This window comes from Canis lupus, chromosome 27 (genome assembly GCF_003254725.2).
Source record: "Canis lupus dingo isolate Sandy chromosome 27, ASM325472v2, whole genome shotgun sequence".
Lineage (NCBI taxonomy): Eukaryota > Metazoa > Chordata > Mammalia > Carnivora > Canidae > Canis > Canis lupus.
In genome coordinates this window covers 11,611,369-11,629,358 of record NC_064269.1, presented here as the reverse complement: position 1 = coordinate 11,629,358, position 17,990 = coordinate 11,611,369, and the positions used below count along the sequence as shown (strand labels likewise).

Below are 17,990 nucleotides of genomic sequence, written 5' to 3'. Positions count from 1 at the left end.
TAAAATTTTTTTTAAAGTAACCACTACATCCAGCATGGGGCTTGAACTCATGATCTAGAGATCAAGAGTTGCATATTTTACTGGCTGAGACAGCCAGGTACCCTCCTGTAAAGCTTTCAAGTACCTTCCAGATATAGTAGCCAAGGTTACACTATTTAAACATGTTAATGCGTAATATTCATGATACTGTTGTGTACCACATATACACACACTTATGAAATATAAAGAAATGTATTAACATTTAATTATATGGAACCTGTATCAATATGTCCTATTCTCTGTGGCCGTAACTGATTTTTATGATAACCTGAAAATTATAATTGGCAGTTGTAATATAGTCATCTAGTAAAAAAGAATGCAATTGAGTTTATAAATGATTATACAAGGAAATAAAACATAAAATATCCAGTAATATGAGCATTCTGATTGGCAAATGCTTTCATATTAGAAATCACCAAGTTGGGAGCCCGGGTGGCTCAGCGGTTTACCGCCACCTTCAGTCCAAGGTGTGATCCTGGAGACCTGGGATCGAGTCCCTTGTCGGGCTCCTTGCATGGAGCCTGCTTCTCCCTCTGCCTGTGTCTGTGCCTCTGTGTCACTCATGAATAAATAAAATCTTAAAAAAAAAAAAAAAAAGAAACCACCAAGTTTATTACAGGTCCACAGCCCATTTCCCCAAAATCCACAGGGCCAGATACAATTTTAAAACCAGAATGCTTCAGCTCCTCTAAGCTCTTTTTTTCTTGGTCTGGTCATTTTCATTTGGGTCTTACTATGTTGGAGACTTTCCTCAAGCTTATTGATGCTGATATGTCCGTTCATATGTGAATGTGAAGCACTAAATAGTTGATCAGAAGAATATATCACCATCACCGCCTTGGGCATATTAACCTACGGGGACTTTAATATTGAACTTTTTCTTTAGGGCTCCAAATATCCAGTGTCTGTATGTCTTTTTTGCCTCGGAAGGACCCCTCAATTCCCTGAAGTGAATGAGCCTCTCTGATAGTGTTTTGGACTTAAGCAGGAAAAGGAGATTGCAATGTCATGGCTCACGATGAGGGATGACCCACAGTGTCTTTCACTGCTCTTTACACAAAATTTTCAACCAATTATGTTTATACATTTGTGTGGTAAAATATACATAAAATTTACCATTGTAATAATTTTTAAGCATTCAATTCAGGGCATTAAATACATTCGCGATATGTGAAACCATCACCATTACCTATACCCAAAACTTTTTCATCAGGTCTAACGAAAACTCTGTACTCAACACTAACACTCCCTTCCCCCTTTCTATCCTGGTCCCTGGTAACCTCTAGTTTGCTGTCTATATGAATTTGTCTATTCTAGGTATTCATCATGTAAGTAAAAGCACATGCTTGTCCTTTTATGTTTTTTGTACTTTTTAATTTTTTTAGTAACTCAGGTTAAGTAAATAGCCCAAGGCTATCAGCCATCATGGCCACAGGAACCTAGGTATGTCAAAGGAGACTACTTTTAACTACTTACTATACATTACTACTTTAGTAGTAGACTTTTCCCATCCATATGTATATATGTATCCATACATAACAGGTATTTTGCAAGTGACATTATATCCAGAATGTTTTTCCATACCATTAGTAATTCTCTGAAACATTTTAATGCTTCCTAATAATCATAATCAGTCTAACATCTATAGGTTTTATTTTTTGTTGACATGTTTTGAATTTTAAACAACATATAGCTTTGCACAGAAATACCTGTATTTGACTAGAACCCTAAGATAAAATAGAGTATAAAATCTGGTTCAAACAATGGAACATATTTAATACTTATTGTTAAGCTACCCTTCAGCAATTAGCCAGTTTACACTACTACACGTATTGTCCTCTTCATCACCACTGTTTTTTTATAAGTAGGTAAAAAATGTTTTGCTAGTTGTGACAGATTCTTTAGTAATATTAAAGAATATTTTCATTTAGTTTTTATTTTCTACATATTGTTTATGTCACTAGCCCACTTTCTGTTGTTTTAAGGTATTCATATAAACTTAACCTATATTTTGTTGTGAACTTATCCCTTATTTTTTCTTTTAAAATTTGATGAATTAATGAGTGGAACAAAAAGTAGAGTCCAGCATTCAATTGTTTAATCTGGTTTCCTCACTGAACTCACTGCCTTTGTAATTTTCAAAGGGGAAATATTTTTATTGCTTTTAGTAATTAAAAAGCATTCAAACAATATAGAAATATACAAAGTAGAAAATTAAAGGCTCTATAATCCCATTCCCATATAACCATCTGCAGAAGATATAGAAAATCATAAGTAGAAATAAAGGAAAAAATGAGGCAATTCTTAACTCTACAAAAATGTAATCTCAGCACATTCATTGACTCAGAGGTAGGCAGTATTTACATGGTCATAGAAGAAAAACAATAAATATGGATTTAACCAAAAATTTTAACATAGCCATGTTGAGAAGATGGAGGAGGGTAGGGGGTAGGAGAGTGAAAAATCTCCCCTTTCCCCTTTATGAATTAAGTGGCAGAAATATGTTTTTCCTATAGCAATATATATGTACATATGAAAAGAAACAGCTAAAAAAGTTATTAACTTCTGGTGACTGGAACTTGGTGCCAAAGTTGCACCAGACCAATGATCGATGTTTGGGTATAAGCCTTTGAAAGCTACTTTACTTTATATTTTAGGGGTAATTATGATGTATCCAGGTTGGGATAAAGCTAAAAGAAATAAGATGGCAAAACACCCACATTTAAAAACAAAATTCTCTTGAAAATTTTATTAACATTTAACAACAATAAATCAGTTAGCATTTTCCAGTCTTCATGAATAAACTTTTATAATGAGTTTCTCAAACATATCTTTTTAATATTTTTTATCTTGGGATGACAACAGCAATACTATGATAGTATTAAGATTCCTTTTTAATTCAAGTGAACTGGTTTTAAGATTAACGGTTACTAGCAAATCTTGATCTTTATTACTCTGCTCAGGCAAGATAGAAACATGATACTTTTAAATTATTTTCAATTTCCTATGAACCTACTTTATAGTAAAAAAATTATTTGGTACTAAGTGTTCTTTATGCTCAAATTCTAAAATTAGTCTTTAGTCCCAACTGAACTTCGAACTCTAAGATTTAAAAAAAAATGTTTAATGATATTTACATATTAAATATAATTTTAATCACTCAGTTCTTCCTCATCACTGAAATATGTGCTTTTCTTTATCCTTGGGCGTCTTGAATCATCTGATGTTGAGGGACCCCCTGAACTGGGTTTCCATTTCTTTTGTTCTTCTTCAATTTTGGCTTGCTGTAATGTGATTCAGAAAACAAACAAAACCAGGAATCTGTTTAATATTATTTACAGTGCGTTGATTCACAACATGGCAAAAACACACCATAAATGCCAATATATCCCCCTCCAGCCCATACAGACAATTTTCTACTTCATCAGGACACTCCTCTTAATCCCTCACCCCCCCCCACAAGTTGTGTCCCAGTTTCACTGTTATTCAATATTACCCTAGGCAACATCTACTAATTAACAGGTACAAGAAATGATGCCGACTTGCCATTTATGTTGGAAGTGGGAACGTTATATAAAATACGTTAGTTAAATAAAAGGAAAAGGAAGTTAATGTATGTATTTGTACTTTATCGACTACAAACTTAAAATTAGGAGATTACATGGCCTTTTTCAAAAATCTTTCATGGCCAAAAGTAGGATTTTGGCTTTGTTTTAAAGTGAAGTTTCAGTTAGAACATATCTTTTGATTTAATAAGATCTCTGTTTGGCTAAATTCACTTTAATCAAATATTTCTGTTCAATTCCATAATGAAATCAATTTAACATATTAAAAATGTTGTAGGGCTCTTAAAATTAGAAAGAACCAATGGGATTTTTCTATTACACTGCTCTAAAGACCTTAGAGAAACAGCCTGTTTCCTAAAGAGGTAAAGAGGAGAGACCAAGATTAACATGAGATGATCAATAAAGTAATAAGCAAGAAATAGAAGATGACTAACCCAAAGCAACTATGGCATTATTAAAAGAACTGTTTAATACCTGGAAAGCTATTGCCTGACTAAGACTGTCAAGAGCAGGATCTTCCCCTTCATCTTCACTTTCTTCTACTTCTTCACTAAATTATTAAAAAAAAAAAATCAAAATGTACTTGAGCAATAGGGAAAAGGCACAAACAATACAATAATCTATTTACTAAGAGTAGATATACATACATTTCTTCTTCTGGCTCAGGAATTTTCTTTTTTTTCTTTTTCTCTTTTTTCTTTGGAGGTTCTCGTTCTCCAAGCATATTTTTAGGACAGGCATAACTTAAGTGTCCACTTTCCTTTTGTTTCATGTTAAAAAAGGAAAGGAAAAAAGCTGTGTTTGTTGTGTTATTAACAGAGACTTGCCTGGTACCCTAAGGCTGAAGGTTTTAGAACTTAAAAAAAGAATACCATCACAGTGGGAATATACATGAAGAAAAAATTAACAAAACCTATTACTTTGATATTTAAAAGAAAGAGATTATGATATTATAACCCCCAATAAGCTACCTTAACAATAGGGAAAATTTCTGTAGTTTCACTAAGAACAAAAGTATTCTTCCTTCAAACATTTTATGTATTTTTTTATATATATTTTTTTTATTGAAGTTCGATTTGCCAACATATAGTGTAACACCCAGTGCCTTCAAACATTTTAAATCTCAAGATTCTGGCATAAAACAATTCTAAATTTAAATGGACCACCCATGTTAAATGTAAACATTTTAAGTTATTATTTGACAAGATAGGGACAAAACTTTCCTGTTAACTTTTAAGATGTTACTATTTATTTATTTTTAAAGATTTTATTTGTTTATTTATGAGAGACACAGGCAGAGGGAAATGCAGGCTCCATGCAGGGAGCCCGACACGGGACTTGATTTGGGGTCTCCAGGATCACTCCCTGGGCCAGAGGTGGCGATAACCCGCTGAGCCACCCAGGCTGCCCTATGATGTTGCTTAACATCATTTTAAAAACAAATGGACTCTCTCCCTCTCAAATAAATAAATCTTTTTTTTTTTTTTTTTTTTTTTTTAAAGGAAGGTGCTTGGGTGGCACAGTTGGTTAAGCATCTAACTCTTGGTTTTGGCTCAGGTTATATCTCAGGGTCGTAAGATCAAGCCCCTTGTTGGGCTCCATGCTCAGCACGGAGTCTGCTAAGACACACTCTCCCTTCATTTCTACCCCCCTTTTCTCTCTCAAATAAATAGATCTTTTTTAAAAAAAGTAAAATTTAAAGTCTTCCTCACTTTTCCTATTAATTTCATTTTCTTCCTTTCATATCTAGATTATACCTGCACTGTCCATTTATGGTAGCCACTAATTCTCTTGTGACTACTGAGAAATTGTCTGAATTGATATGCATTGTAAGGGTGAAATACATCCTGGATTTTGAAGACAAGAAGAAAAAAAGAATGTAAAATAATTTTTGAAAATATTAATTACATGTTCAAATTATAATACTTTGGATATATACTGGGTTATGATAACAAAAGATATTATTAATTTTTGCCTGTTTCTTTTTTTTTAATTTGGCTACTAGACTAATTAGAATTATATTTATGGCTGGACTAGTCATAAATTATAATGAGCCATAACACGGTTCAGTTGTAAAACATGAGACAATGAACTATAATCCGAACATCAGCTCTTTAAATACACTGAAGAATAATATGTAAGAGTAAGGGTGTGGGGAGAGACTGAACTAGGATTAGACAATAGAAGAGAAAAATAATCACGCTTTTCAAGTATATTTTAGAAAGTATCAGACTGTGATACTGGGGACATGGTTGAACCTAAGAGATGTTAATGTTAATGAAATGCTAAGCAAATGCACTTACACAGCATTTTCCAAACTGCTTTTGGAATAATGTCAACATATTTCATATATAAAAATAGTTTTACAATGAAGTAACTTAAGGGAAAACCAGGCTAAATAAATGCAAACATATTTTGGGGATGGTAGGAATTTAAACATATAAAAATGTATAAAGTATAACACATTTATGGATCCATAAACTAAAACTGCAGATTAATAGATACATCCAAGATTTCTTAGATAATGTTATTTACTGTGAATATGAGGATACATACTAATCTATCTGACCATAACTACTCCTCCATTCCCTTTTTTTTTTTTAAAGATTTTATTTATTCATGAGAGACACAGAGAGAGAGAGAGAGAGAGAGAGAGAGAGAGGCAGAGACACAGGCAGAGGGAGAAGCAGGCTCCATGCAGGGAGCCCGAAGCAGGACTCGATTGCGGGTCTCCAGGATCACGCCCTGGGCCAAAGGTGGCGCTAAACCGCTCAGCTACCCAGGGATCCCCTCCTTTTTTTTTTTTTAAACAAAACTTAGAACTCTGGAACACAGTTTCTAAACCGTTATCTTAAGGAGTGTTAGAATCACAGGAATTGACAGAATGCACCATCCATCTACCCGTCTGTTTATCTATAGATCTTTTCAGGGCGTAAGAGGTAGAGGGTGGCAGTGAAGGAAATGACCCCATTTCTTTGTATCTTCTATTTGATTTTGTAGCCAGTAAAATGTCTCTTAGAATCCTCTACCCAGCTCCCTTAATACCTTTGACCCTGTTTTTTAAGCACTTTATAGAGGCATGTTGGAAACTGACAAAAGCGAGTCTCAGACTGATGGTTCTTTTGATACCATAATGCTTAAGGGCCTTGTGCAAAACTGTTCAGTGGCTATATATTTTTCCTAATCACCAAAAGTTTAAACTGGTAATGATAAAGTATAAGAACCAGGTTAAGAAAATTTGGGGATAGTTCAGTTACAAACATTAGCAGTATTAACAGAAAAAAAGATAGCTTTTAAAACACATTATCCTAAGTAGGATAGGTCAATCATATGTTTATGTTGAACTGTGATGCTTAAACATCGGCAGACTGTTACAGGCATGAGCAATATCCCATTAACCCGAAAATTTATGGGTCACTGAATCTTCCAAGATAATAATTAATTAGTCTAGTCCTTTTTAGGTTAATCGTTTTCAAAGATTTAGAAACTGGAGACAACACCACTCTATATTAGCTAACTCAGGTTATCTTTACATACTACATTTCAATGGCATTTACTTAGAGTGAGTTGAGAGTCCCAAAGTAAAACAACTTTTATAATCTGGTTTTAGCCAGCCAGAAGTTTTAGAGACCACAAATAAAACGCTGATGTGAAAAATTATTTAGTTTCCAAATAAACGATGGAAAATCACATTAAGTTTTAGGTATACTTACCCCACATTCATAACACTTAGATTTATCAAAGTAGTTTCGTCTTCGGATAAACTCAGCTGCTCTTCCATTGTCAATAGCAATGCTTGCTTTTATCACTCTACCAAATAACTAAACCAGAGAAAAATGTATAAATGCAGAAGGATGTATTTCATTGAAACAAAACTACAGTTAACTAGATTCCATTTCCTTAAACTTTCAATTTCATTTTATTTTAGATTACTTTAGCAATTGCCTAGTCAGGTAGGACAAATCACACCCTGTAGAATAGATTCTTATTCCTGAGGTTCTGTCAGTGTTTTGGGAACCAATATAGTTTTGATCTCTTTTAAGTTAAATACCCTCAAAGTCTACTGATATCCATGACTTGATAATCCACTGCATCCCCACATTTTTGGCCTGGATAAGCACAAAGGCTTTTGGATTAAAAATCTTGTTGGGAATGAATGGCTTACCTGTTTGTTGTTTATTGCCCTGGTACAGTTTAGTGCAGAGTCTTTATCCAAAAATAAAATAAATGCAACCCCTTTACTCTTCCTGGTATCTTTATCTTTCATTATAGTAACCCTTAAAGCATAAACAAATAGCCAGTTAAAAATGAGGCAGGAATAAATAAAACAGATGTTAATAAATACTTGGAAAATTCAAGTGTTCCCAAAAAAGGTTAGCAAAACATTTATAGAATAAGAGAAATCAATACAGTTGACAAATCAACTATTTCTTCAAAAGTCATGGGATATCAAGAAGAATGGAAATGAGAAAATGTGATACTAATTTAACAAAAATGAGCACAGCTATGATAGGAGTATGTGAAAAATCAAACATTAATCAGAGGTTGAAGGATGAAGTAGAGATTACAAAGACAACAAAATCTTGAAGAGTAAATAGAATTCCTCTTTTCCACTAATGTCCTCACTCTGCAGAAAAAAACAAAACTGAGGTATTCTTTTCTACACAAAAAGTAAAATGATTTACTTTTTTTCCTAGATTTTAGAATCTAAATATATTCTTAATATTCTCTTTGTAAAGTTTTAACTTAAATTCCAGTTAGTTAACATACAGTGTAGTATTAGTTTCAGGTGTACAATATAGTGATTCAGCAGTTTCATACACTACCTGGTGTTCATCACAGCAAGTGCACTCCTTAATCCTTATCGCCTATAAGAATCTCTAGTTCTGTGTTTCTTAATCATATCATCCAAGGTACCTAAGTGATAGGGATGATGATAATAGCACAGAGCCTATTCTTTCTCTTCACTCCTTATACATCCCTTGTCTTTGTGACGCTTGCTCATCATACGTCATTAAATGCAGTTTAAAAATCAATGTTTGACAGGGCTCGTCAGAGAAATGGTTGCTTCCAAGGCTGGGATAGGGTAGGTACTTGATTAACTTGGAACATCTTTAAAAAAATGTACTTTAAAAAAATGATGGTGCACAGGAGTACAGAAGCCAGCTTAAAGAAGTTCTCATTGGCCAAATCTAGGACAATTTGAGAACCAAAATAATTAAGTACAATAATGTATTATAAACCACAGGAAAAAGTAGGAATTTATAAGTCCGTATTATTAATAAATGGGGGTAAAGGGGTGGTTTTTGCTTACAAAAGAATGTCAAGGGAAGTGCTAGAGTTGGAAAATCACCATTTGCAAACAATCATAGTAAAACTGGATCAGGCAAGATGATGATTTGTTGATGAACAAATACTACATCTAAAATGAAATCTTTGGGCGCCTGGGTGACTTAGTCGGTTAAGTGTCTGACTCTTTATTTTGGCTCAGGTCATGATCTCGGGGCTGTCAGATGACCCTGCACTGGGCTCTGCACTGGGTGTGGAGCCTGCTTAAGATTCTCTCTCTTCCTCTTCCCTGCTCCCTTCTCCCTCTGCTCTCACTCTAAAAATAAATAAGTAAATCTTTTAAATAAAATGAAAAATTTTTTTGGTATAAAATGAAATTCTTATGTGGAATAAGATATTTACATTGTCTTAAAAGTGTTTCTCACCATTTATTACTTTCAAAGGGGAAAAAGTATATAGTAGAGAAATTGGTCAACACGTTGACTGGTAATGAGGGAAACGTGGACACTGTATGAATCCAGACATGAAACCCTCAGAATACAACATCACCAAATATAGTCACCAGCCAAGAGTACATAAAACCCCAATGTAATCATGAGGCAATATTAAGAAAACACAAAATGGGGGGGGGGGGAAGGAGAGCTACATTCTTTATAATGGTTCCAGATTAAAGGAGGCTAAAAAGATAGGATATTTAAAATCAATCCCTAACTCTAGACTGTACTAGAGGGGAAAAATTCTATATGGGACATTATTAGGTCGGCTGACAAAACTGGAACATGAATGATTGATTCAATAAAAGTATTTTATCAATATAAATTCATGAATTTGATAACCACACTGTGATTATGTAATACACTACCCTATTTTTAGGAAATACATACTAAAGTATTGCCTATTGAAGGGCAATGATGTTTGTAACTTACCCTCAAATAATTCACAAAAACAAACTGTGTGTGTACACACACACATACGTGTGTATACAAATACATACATATACACGTGAATACACATACACCAACACACATGAGGAGAGGGCACATGATGAAGTAAATGGGGTAAAATGTTACCAACAGGTGAATATGGGTAAAGGATATTTGATGTTCTTTACTATTTCTGCAACTTTTTCTAAATTTGCAGTTATTTTCAAATAGTAAAAAAAAAAAAAAAAAGACAACATTCAAGACAAAGCATAATAATTTTCTAAAACCTGAATTAACAGGAAAACAGACAAGAGGACACAAGTGAACAGATATTTTAACATATTTCACATTAAAATTTATCTTAATTGGAGTTAGGTATAGGTACTTAAATAATCACTGTAATTAAACTGGTAAAAAGATGCTACTATATTAAGAAAAGGGACAACTTTTCTCATTCAAAAAGGAAACATAAGTTGAAATAATTTATGGGAAAATGGGCAACATAGTTTAGTTTCTTAGAAGACTGAACCTATTTATTCATTGGGCTTAGTTCCAGGAAGGAAGCACTTGACAAACTTGTTTAGAGTCACCACAGTTGAGGATATGAAGGAAAGTTTTCAACCAATTTTCAAAGAAATGTGAATCATTACTTTAACTTTTTGAATTTTCGTGGTATTTGTGAAGGTCAGTCAAAGTCATTAATCATTTTATTTCTAAAGTACTATTTCAGAAGTGTTAGCTTTCTAAACTCATTCTCAATTAATGATGTCTCTTATCTTTTTTTCATTACCACAGCTTTTCTTGTCCACAATGGCACTGTTGTTCCAACAGTGTATTCTTACTTGTTCCCCTGATGTTAATGCTCTCATGCTACTGAGAGAGTCTCCACTTATGGTGTAAATAAAATCATGTCACTCCTCTGCTCAAAAATCTTTGGTTCTTCAATTTGCCTATTCTTTGGTCTTGAACCAATATCCTTTATGACTTGGGTCCCTCTTCCCTCATCTTTCAGTACTTCTCACTCTCAAACTCTGAGGTCTAGCAACAACAAACTACTCAATGTTCATGAAGCATGGTCTGTACTTCTCCAAATTGGTGCCTCCATTCACACGGCCTCTATCTTCTTTCAATTCTTAATCTTTGCCCATCAAAACTTTACCCATTCTTCAGAGCTCAGAACATGTCAGTTCTCTAACATCTTCAACTGGAAATAATTTCCCTTCTTTTCTGCTAGTCTCTACTGAAATCTGTTTATGTATAAATAATACCTCATCTGACCCATTTTAATATAAATTCCTTTAAGGTTGCCTCTGTAATCTCTATTATGCCTAGCTCAGTATGTTAAAACAAAGAGACAGATACAGTCACTCCATTAGCCTCAAGCCCAGGCACTAAGCACTGATAATTAAAGTTTTAACCTTTTTTTGTTTTTTACCTGCAGAAAAAAGCTTAGAGTCTAGAGATAAAGAGACTGATAAACCAATGACAATACACGACTTTGATAGAAACATCTTCTATGGTAACAGAAAACATAATTACACCAGAGATTTTTAAGTACAAATCTAGGATGACTCCCAAGTCTCTGGTAGGGGATGTACTCATTTAAAGACATAATCTGAAACAGACACTATTCTGGGAAACCTGAGTGTCATACAGAACACCCCTTTCTCATTCACATAACCCTTACATACAAAGTACATCATTAAGTATTATCCATTTTAAAGCCTACTGATCATCTGACCATCTCTCAAATCTGTCCTGGGTGTACTTCTCTACCTATACCATCTTCTTAGTGTACATTTCGCCCAGGCTATGATGATAGCTTTTTGACTGGTCTGCCAGCATCTACTCTTGTTTGCCTCTAATCTAATCTCTACATTGAAACCAGAATAAGCTTCTAAAAATTCAAGTCATGTTCTTCCCTCATTTAAAATTCTATAGCAGTGAATTCCTGGTATTCTTAGGATGAAAATCAAATATCTTGTAACATGGCCAAGCAGCAAGATTAGGAAACTGCTTCTGTTTCTAGACCCATTTTGTGCTTTCTTTCTCTTGTTTATTCATCTCTAGTTATACTGGCCTTCTGTTTCTTGATTTGACTTTATTTTCTCTTGCCCCAGGGCCTTTGCACAAGCTATCCCCTCTACCTAAAATGTTCTTCCCATTCTTTTTACCTACTTAACTCTTACTTAGCCTTTAGGTTTTAATTCAGAGGATACTGATTTAGGTAAGCCTATTCTGACTATCCAAACTAGATCATGTCTTCCCTGTTTAAAGGTGCTTATTGTTGGGCCTGGGGGATCAAAAAGATTGGGAGGCACCAACAAAATGGCGGCAGACCCTCCATCTTGTCACCCTCGCTTCGGGACTTTCCTGCCACTAGCAGAGGCCACCCAAGGACACGTCATCATGGGAAAACAGGACCTATGCAGGAAACAGAAACCGAACCTCACCTAGCCCCATACCATATACAGACATAAGCAGCTATCACCCTATACCGGCGCCACCCTATCCTTCCCTATAAAAACCTTCCTGTATTATCCCTACCCACGACCTCCCCAGTCTGACTCCCTTGGGGGCCTTGGAACCTGGCTCTGAGAGCACTTCCATCAAAAAGCTTGCCTCAACCCACCTTTGCCTTGGCCTATTTCATTTCACTATCAACCGGATCAAACCTGACACAATCTTGTCTTTCACTTTATAGCATTCTTGTGATTTATACTTATATGTTTGTATGGAAATTAATTCAGAGATTCTGACAGATGAGAAAAACCAAGAAAGGGTAATGGTATGATTAAGGGAACAGGCTCTGAAATCAAACTGTTAGATTTCAAATCTTGTCACCACTAACTGCAATATATTTAAGTTTATTGTGTGGTTTAGTTTTGTTATTTATAATATTAGGATAATAATAGTATTTTACCTTAAAAGGTAGTTGTGAGAAGTTAATGAAGTAATACATGTAAGATTAGAATGACACCTAGCATATTTATGTGCCTATTGTTACATATCATTATTAGTGCTTTGATGGGTAATAATGACTGTTCAAAATTCTGAAGACCCAAAAATTTACCTAGAAGCATTTTTGGTGATTTTCTTACCATTTATCCAAAGCTAAAAAAAATCCTGACTGGCCAAGATAAATATGCTCTAAATTCTTAGGATTATAAATACAATTTCAAACTTATACCAGAATATATTGGTTATAAGATAGTTAGAAAGGCAATAATACCTTGCTTTTACTTCTTTGCCCCATAATATAGGTCCATGATTGATTTAAAATAGCAAATTAAATATAAGAAGTTCCTTTTATCCTTTCGTAACTCTCAGCCCCAAATGATATCATCCCTACCATTTCTGTATGTTTCCAGTCTTTCCAATGATCTCTAAATCTTCTATGAAAGCAGAGAATGTTTTCTATTTATCAGCACTTTGCATAAGCACTTTGCATGTTATATGCATCATAACAGTTGTTTTTTTACATTCTCTTTACTTGACAAATGAAATCCACTTATGGTATACTTGATAACACACCTTCTAATTCCAAAGTATGTATCTAATCAGAACCTTTAATTTATGTTTTATATTGGATAGCAGAGTTGATTTTAGTTCTTAGTAATATGGTAAGAATTTATTTAAATAAATTATGGTATATAAAGGCATATCATGAAATTAGATATGAGGATGTATCTTTCAAGTACATGGTGTTTATGGTACAATGTCAGTTAAAAAAAAGACAAAATTGCATGTATAGAATTGAGTCTTTAAAAAGAATTGTCTATACATGTTTATATATTCAGAAAAATGACCGACAAAAATGTTAACAGTAGTATTTTTCTTTGTTATATCAAATATCTGCTTTACTGAAGAAAAATAAAATCTTTGAAAGAATGGAAAAGTAAATTCAGATAAACTTTTAAATGAGGTTTCAAAACTTGATGTGAATACTTACTTTACAACTTTGCCATATTTGGAAAATATCTGAAACAAAAGATCACATAATAATTTACAATTTAATTTTAAATAATAAGAAACATTAAATTTTCAGGTTGTATAAACTGACCACATTCTTTGTTAAAGCTTGTGAAAAATTTTAGCCTTTATTCCTTAAAGCAGGCCCTAGAAGATATATATATAAATATGTGTGTGTGTGTGCGTATATATATATATATATATACACATATATATATATATACACATATATATATATATATTTAGTGACTAGACTATTCATATCTTTGTTATTGGAGTCATAGGTATCTGCCCCAATTTCTAAATTTCTAACAAAAGAATGTAAACAGAGGGAAAAAATCCCACTCCTTATGTGTGGTAGATTGAAGGCATATACACTGTACAGCTGCTGTTCCTGTGGTATATCCATGGCAATTATTAACCCCACCACGGCCCCAGAGAAACCACATGCTTCAAGTATCAGTATTGTGGAATGTCATTATTCCTAGCCAACTCCATCAAGTGATCACTGTTTCAGAAGACAGATCCTTAGACCACTTATAAAACAAAACATAAAACAAAAAAGCTTCTGTAATAAAATCCATTCCCATTAGTCTCCCTTCTTCTGTCTACCCTTAATACATTGGTGGTTCTTTATAGCTGGCCCGATCTTCCCTTTCACTTCTAAATCTTCAACCTAAATAATCTCATCTATTTCTGTTTCCAGCCACTACCTATATGCTAATTGTTTATGTCTTAGGAAGGTCATTCAGAAATATTAATATACATAATAAAAAATTGAGTTTTATGATTAGGCAGTGTAATGCTGGAATGTAGTATAACTCGACAGCAATGTTAGCAACACTGAATCTTGAACCCCAAGAGTCTTCTGCGTAACACCTTCTAATGGCTTCTCATTCAGATTCTTTACTATCTATCTTTGTAGGCCCCACAAGGCACCTGTGTGTAGGCTTGCCTCCCTCTGACTGCCCTTCCTCTTCTCTCCACTTGATTTACTCTGTGTCTGACATGCTTTTCCCCCAGACATCTACAGAGCTATCTCTTACTTCCTTTAGGTCTTTATTCAAAAGTTGCCTTCTCAATAAGGGCTTTAGACAGCTCATGTAAAATTTTACCTCCATTTCCAACCTGACACTTAATAACCTCCTTTATTTTTTTCTCCTTAGCATCTAGCATCTTAGCGTTAATATTCAAAAAGTTGACTTTTTTATATTCCACATTGTTTTATCTTGCTATGTGATGAATGCCAAGATGGATTTTCACCTTTTTGTTCACTGATGTGCTCCTAGTACCTCTAAGAGTGCTCAGCATATGGTAAGTGTTCAATAAATACAGACATCTCTATTTTGATACAAAGAAAGAAGCTAAAGTTCATTTTCTCTGGTTCTTCTGTGAGACTCAGGCTATCTCAATTAAGTAATTAATCAAATACTATGTGTCACCTATGCAGCATCTCTGAATTTGACATCTACCCAAAGAAGCAGAGAGAAGGGGGCACACTTGGAAAGAAGGATTCATGTCATTCCTTCCAGTTCCTCTCAACCACTCATCTGCAGGACAGGGACAGCAGGAAATTTTGTTCTCTGTAAGGTAAAAGGGTGAAAGATGTTGGATTGCCCCTCCTCCCCCTTATCCCTATCCTGAATTGAAAACATTAAACGTTAAGTTTCTGCCATATATATAAATTAAAATATTATTTCAGAATTTGAGGGTTACTTAGTAAAGGGATTTGCTTGCTTTTATCAGCCCTTTCCTCCAAAACCCCTACCCTACCAGTTTAAAAAAAAACAAGCAAGCAGGAAAAATCAGCCCATCACAAGTTTTTCTTCGTATAACTTCATTATGCTAAGCTGTGTCTTCTGTGTTTATAAAGAATTTGCTATTCTCTATGAAAGCACTGTAAACTCTTTTTGGATATTACAAAACTGTCTTTTTCTTTTTTAACTTATGTTTGCAATAGAGGTTTGTTGTTGTTGTTTTTTTTAATATTTTATTTATTTATTCATGAGAAACAGAGAGAGAGAGAGAGGCAGAGACACAGGCGGAGGGAGAAGCAGGCTCCATGCAGGGAGCCCGACTGTGGGACTAGATCCCAGGTCTCCAGGATCATTCCCTGAGCCAAAGGCCTCGCTAAACCTCTGAGCCACCCAGGCTACTCACAATGGAGGTTTTTGCTATCGATGGCTCAATTAAGAATTTTGCCAGAGAACTGTTTGCTTAAGATACATCTGTACCTCAAATAGAGAATTCAGTAGACAACTGTACTAAAAGCTACTTACCCGATATAAGTCATTGTTGGTCAGGGAAAAGGGCAAGTTGGATACATACACTGTGCTTTTACTTGGGGCCAATCCACCACTCATTTCTAAAAAGGAAAACAAACCCAGAAGCAATTTAAACGAGATATATTTCATTCCAAGCAAAACCAATGTAGACAATCCTTAACTTAAATATGCCAGATTCAATACACCAAAGTCCTCACATTTTAGGATTAAAAACAACTCCAGCCGGGTGAATTAAGAAATTTCTTTCCCCCACATATCACTTTAAAAAAAGAGCTTTCTGGTCCTTCTTTCAAGTTGTCCTTAACCATTACAGTGCTGGATGATGGTATGAAGGTCCAATTAGTTTTATTTATTTTATTTATTTATTTTTTATTTTAAATTAGTTTTAAACAGATGAATAAAAAATTCTGAGGCCTCGCTTAACCTTCCCTCAGGCTGGGAGCAAAAAAGTGCTTTTGAAAACTTTTCATACCTTGCCTACCACATTAGGAAGAGCCTGCTAGCTCAGAAAGAACCTTAACCGCTCACTTTCACTCATGCTTTGGTTTGGGGTACTTTTGGGGTTGTTTTAATATTCTTTTCTTTGCAGTAGTGTTAAGAGAAAGTTCTAGCCTCAGATTTTTTTTTTTTTTTTTAGTGATGCAAAGTTCTTTCAAATCACCGATTTTGCATATTATTGGTAAATAACCAAGAGACATTCTACTATATGAATAGGATTCCTTCCATGCCTTGAAAGATACTGACCTGTGTATGCCTTTTCGGTTCACAAACGTATAGTTTATAATTAATTTTTACAGCGTATTTTACAAGGCAGGTTATCCGTGAAGGTTCTAGCGTACTCGACAAGGTTCACATTTCCATTTAAAAAGCTTGTGTGTGTGTGTGGGAATCCCTGGGTGGCTCAGCGGTTTAGCACCTGCCCTCAGCCCAGGGCGTGACCCTGGAGACCCGGGATCGAGTCCCGCGTCGGGCTCCCTGCGTGGAGCCTGCTTCTGCCTCTGCCTGTGTCTCTGCTTCTCTCTGTGTGTGTCTCTCAGGAATAAAAATCTTAAAAAATAAATAAATAAAAAGCTTGTGTGTGGTGTGTATTTGAGGCGGGGGGTATGCGCCATCACGAATGGCAAGGTCTTGACTGAAAGACATGCCGATTCGCGGCGTAACCGGGAAACAGCTTGGGATGTTTCACGGGATTTTTTCACAGAACTTGAGGACTTCAGCGCCTCCTAAGTTTCCCATTTGGGACTCTGCGTGAGCCGTGCGGGTGAGAACCGCGAGGGCGGGCAGCGTGACACGGCCCGGAGCAGAAAGGGGGGCGGGGGCGGGGGGCAAACCGTTCTCGCGGCCGGGTCTGAGAGGAAGGCCGCAGCTGAGGAGGCGTTTACCTTTAGGTGGGGCGGGCCCGGGAGACTAGAGCGCGAGCCCTCGGCCTCAGCTGGGGCTCAACCCGGACTCTTCCTCGTCCCCCGCCGGGGCCTCGGCATCACGGGTCCCGGGAGGGGTCAGCCGCGGGGGGGAACTAGAAGGCAGCGACAGCAACGCCTCTTCCTGGCGGCTGCTCGACTCCGGCGGCGGAGGCGGGCCGAGGGCGGGCGCCGCTGCTGACGTCATCAGCGCGCGCGCCGGAAGTGCCCGCTCGGGAGCGAGGCGGCGAGCGGACGAGCGCACTCGCGGGGTCTCCCGGCGGCCCAGAGTCGGTGAGCGCGGTTTACCTTTCCTCCAGGTGCACGGGGCCGGACGCGCGCGGGCTGCTGCGCCCGAGGGGAGCGGGCGGGCGGGGGGCGTTTTCCGTGGCGGGACCCGGGGTCTCCCTTTGCGTTCGAATCGTGCAGTCCTCCTGCTCTTGCGGTGCAGGCTGTAGGGACGCCGCGGAGTTTGGAATAAAGGAAACTGTTGAGTCTGAGACGCGCAGGTTTGCT

The 17,990-nt window shown here is 36.1% G+C and overlaps 2 protein-coding genes across 27 annotated transcripts in view; one reads left to right on the top strand and one right to left on the bottom strand.

Moving 5' to 3' along the window:
- Positions 1-2,760: 2,760 nt before the first annotated feature.
- ZCRB1 (zinc finger CCHC-type and RNA binding motif containing 1) lies at positions 2,761-17,669 on the bottom strand. 3 transcript variants are annotated; one of them, XM_025477310.2, is made up of 8 exons: positions 17,457-17,669; positions 16,069-16,154; positions 13,770-13,798; positions 7,771-7,882; positions 7,319-7,426; positions 4,253-4,365; positions 4,080-4,155; positions 2,761-3,323 (listed from the first exon to the last, which is right to left on the bottom strand). In XM_025477310.2, the coding sequence occupies exons 2-8, from the start codon at positions 16,150-16,152 to the stop codon at positions 3,192-3,194; spliced, it is 654 nt and encodes a 217-aa protein (XP_025333095.1). In that variant the 5' UTR covers positions 16,153-16,154; positions 17,457-17,669; the 3' UTR covers positions 2,761-3,191. The 3 variants fall into 3 exon arrangements, with proteins under 3 accessions (XP_025333095.1, XP_035563392.1, XP_025333097.1); XM_035707499.2 differs by lacking the exon at positions 13,770-13,798; XM_025477312.3 differs by lacking the exon at positions 16,069-16,154 and having other exon boundaries at positions 17,457-17,639.
- PPHLN1 (periphilin 1) overlaps positions 17,636-17,990 on the top strand; it is a 144,260-nt gene continuing 143,905 nt past the window's right edge. For 5 of the 24 annotated variants that reach the window (XM_049102754.1, XM_025477302.3, XM_049102757.1 and 2 more), the window contains exon 1: positions 17,647-17,768. The gene's annotated coding sequence lies outside the window, so the exon portion shown is untranslated. Of the gene's footprint in view, positions 17,795-17,990 lie in introns of all 24 variants that reach the window. The other 19 variants (XM_049102761.1, XM_025477308.3, XM_025477303.3 and 16 more) reach the window with 7 other exon arrangements.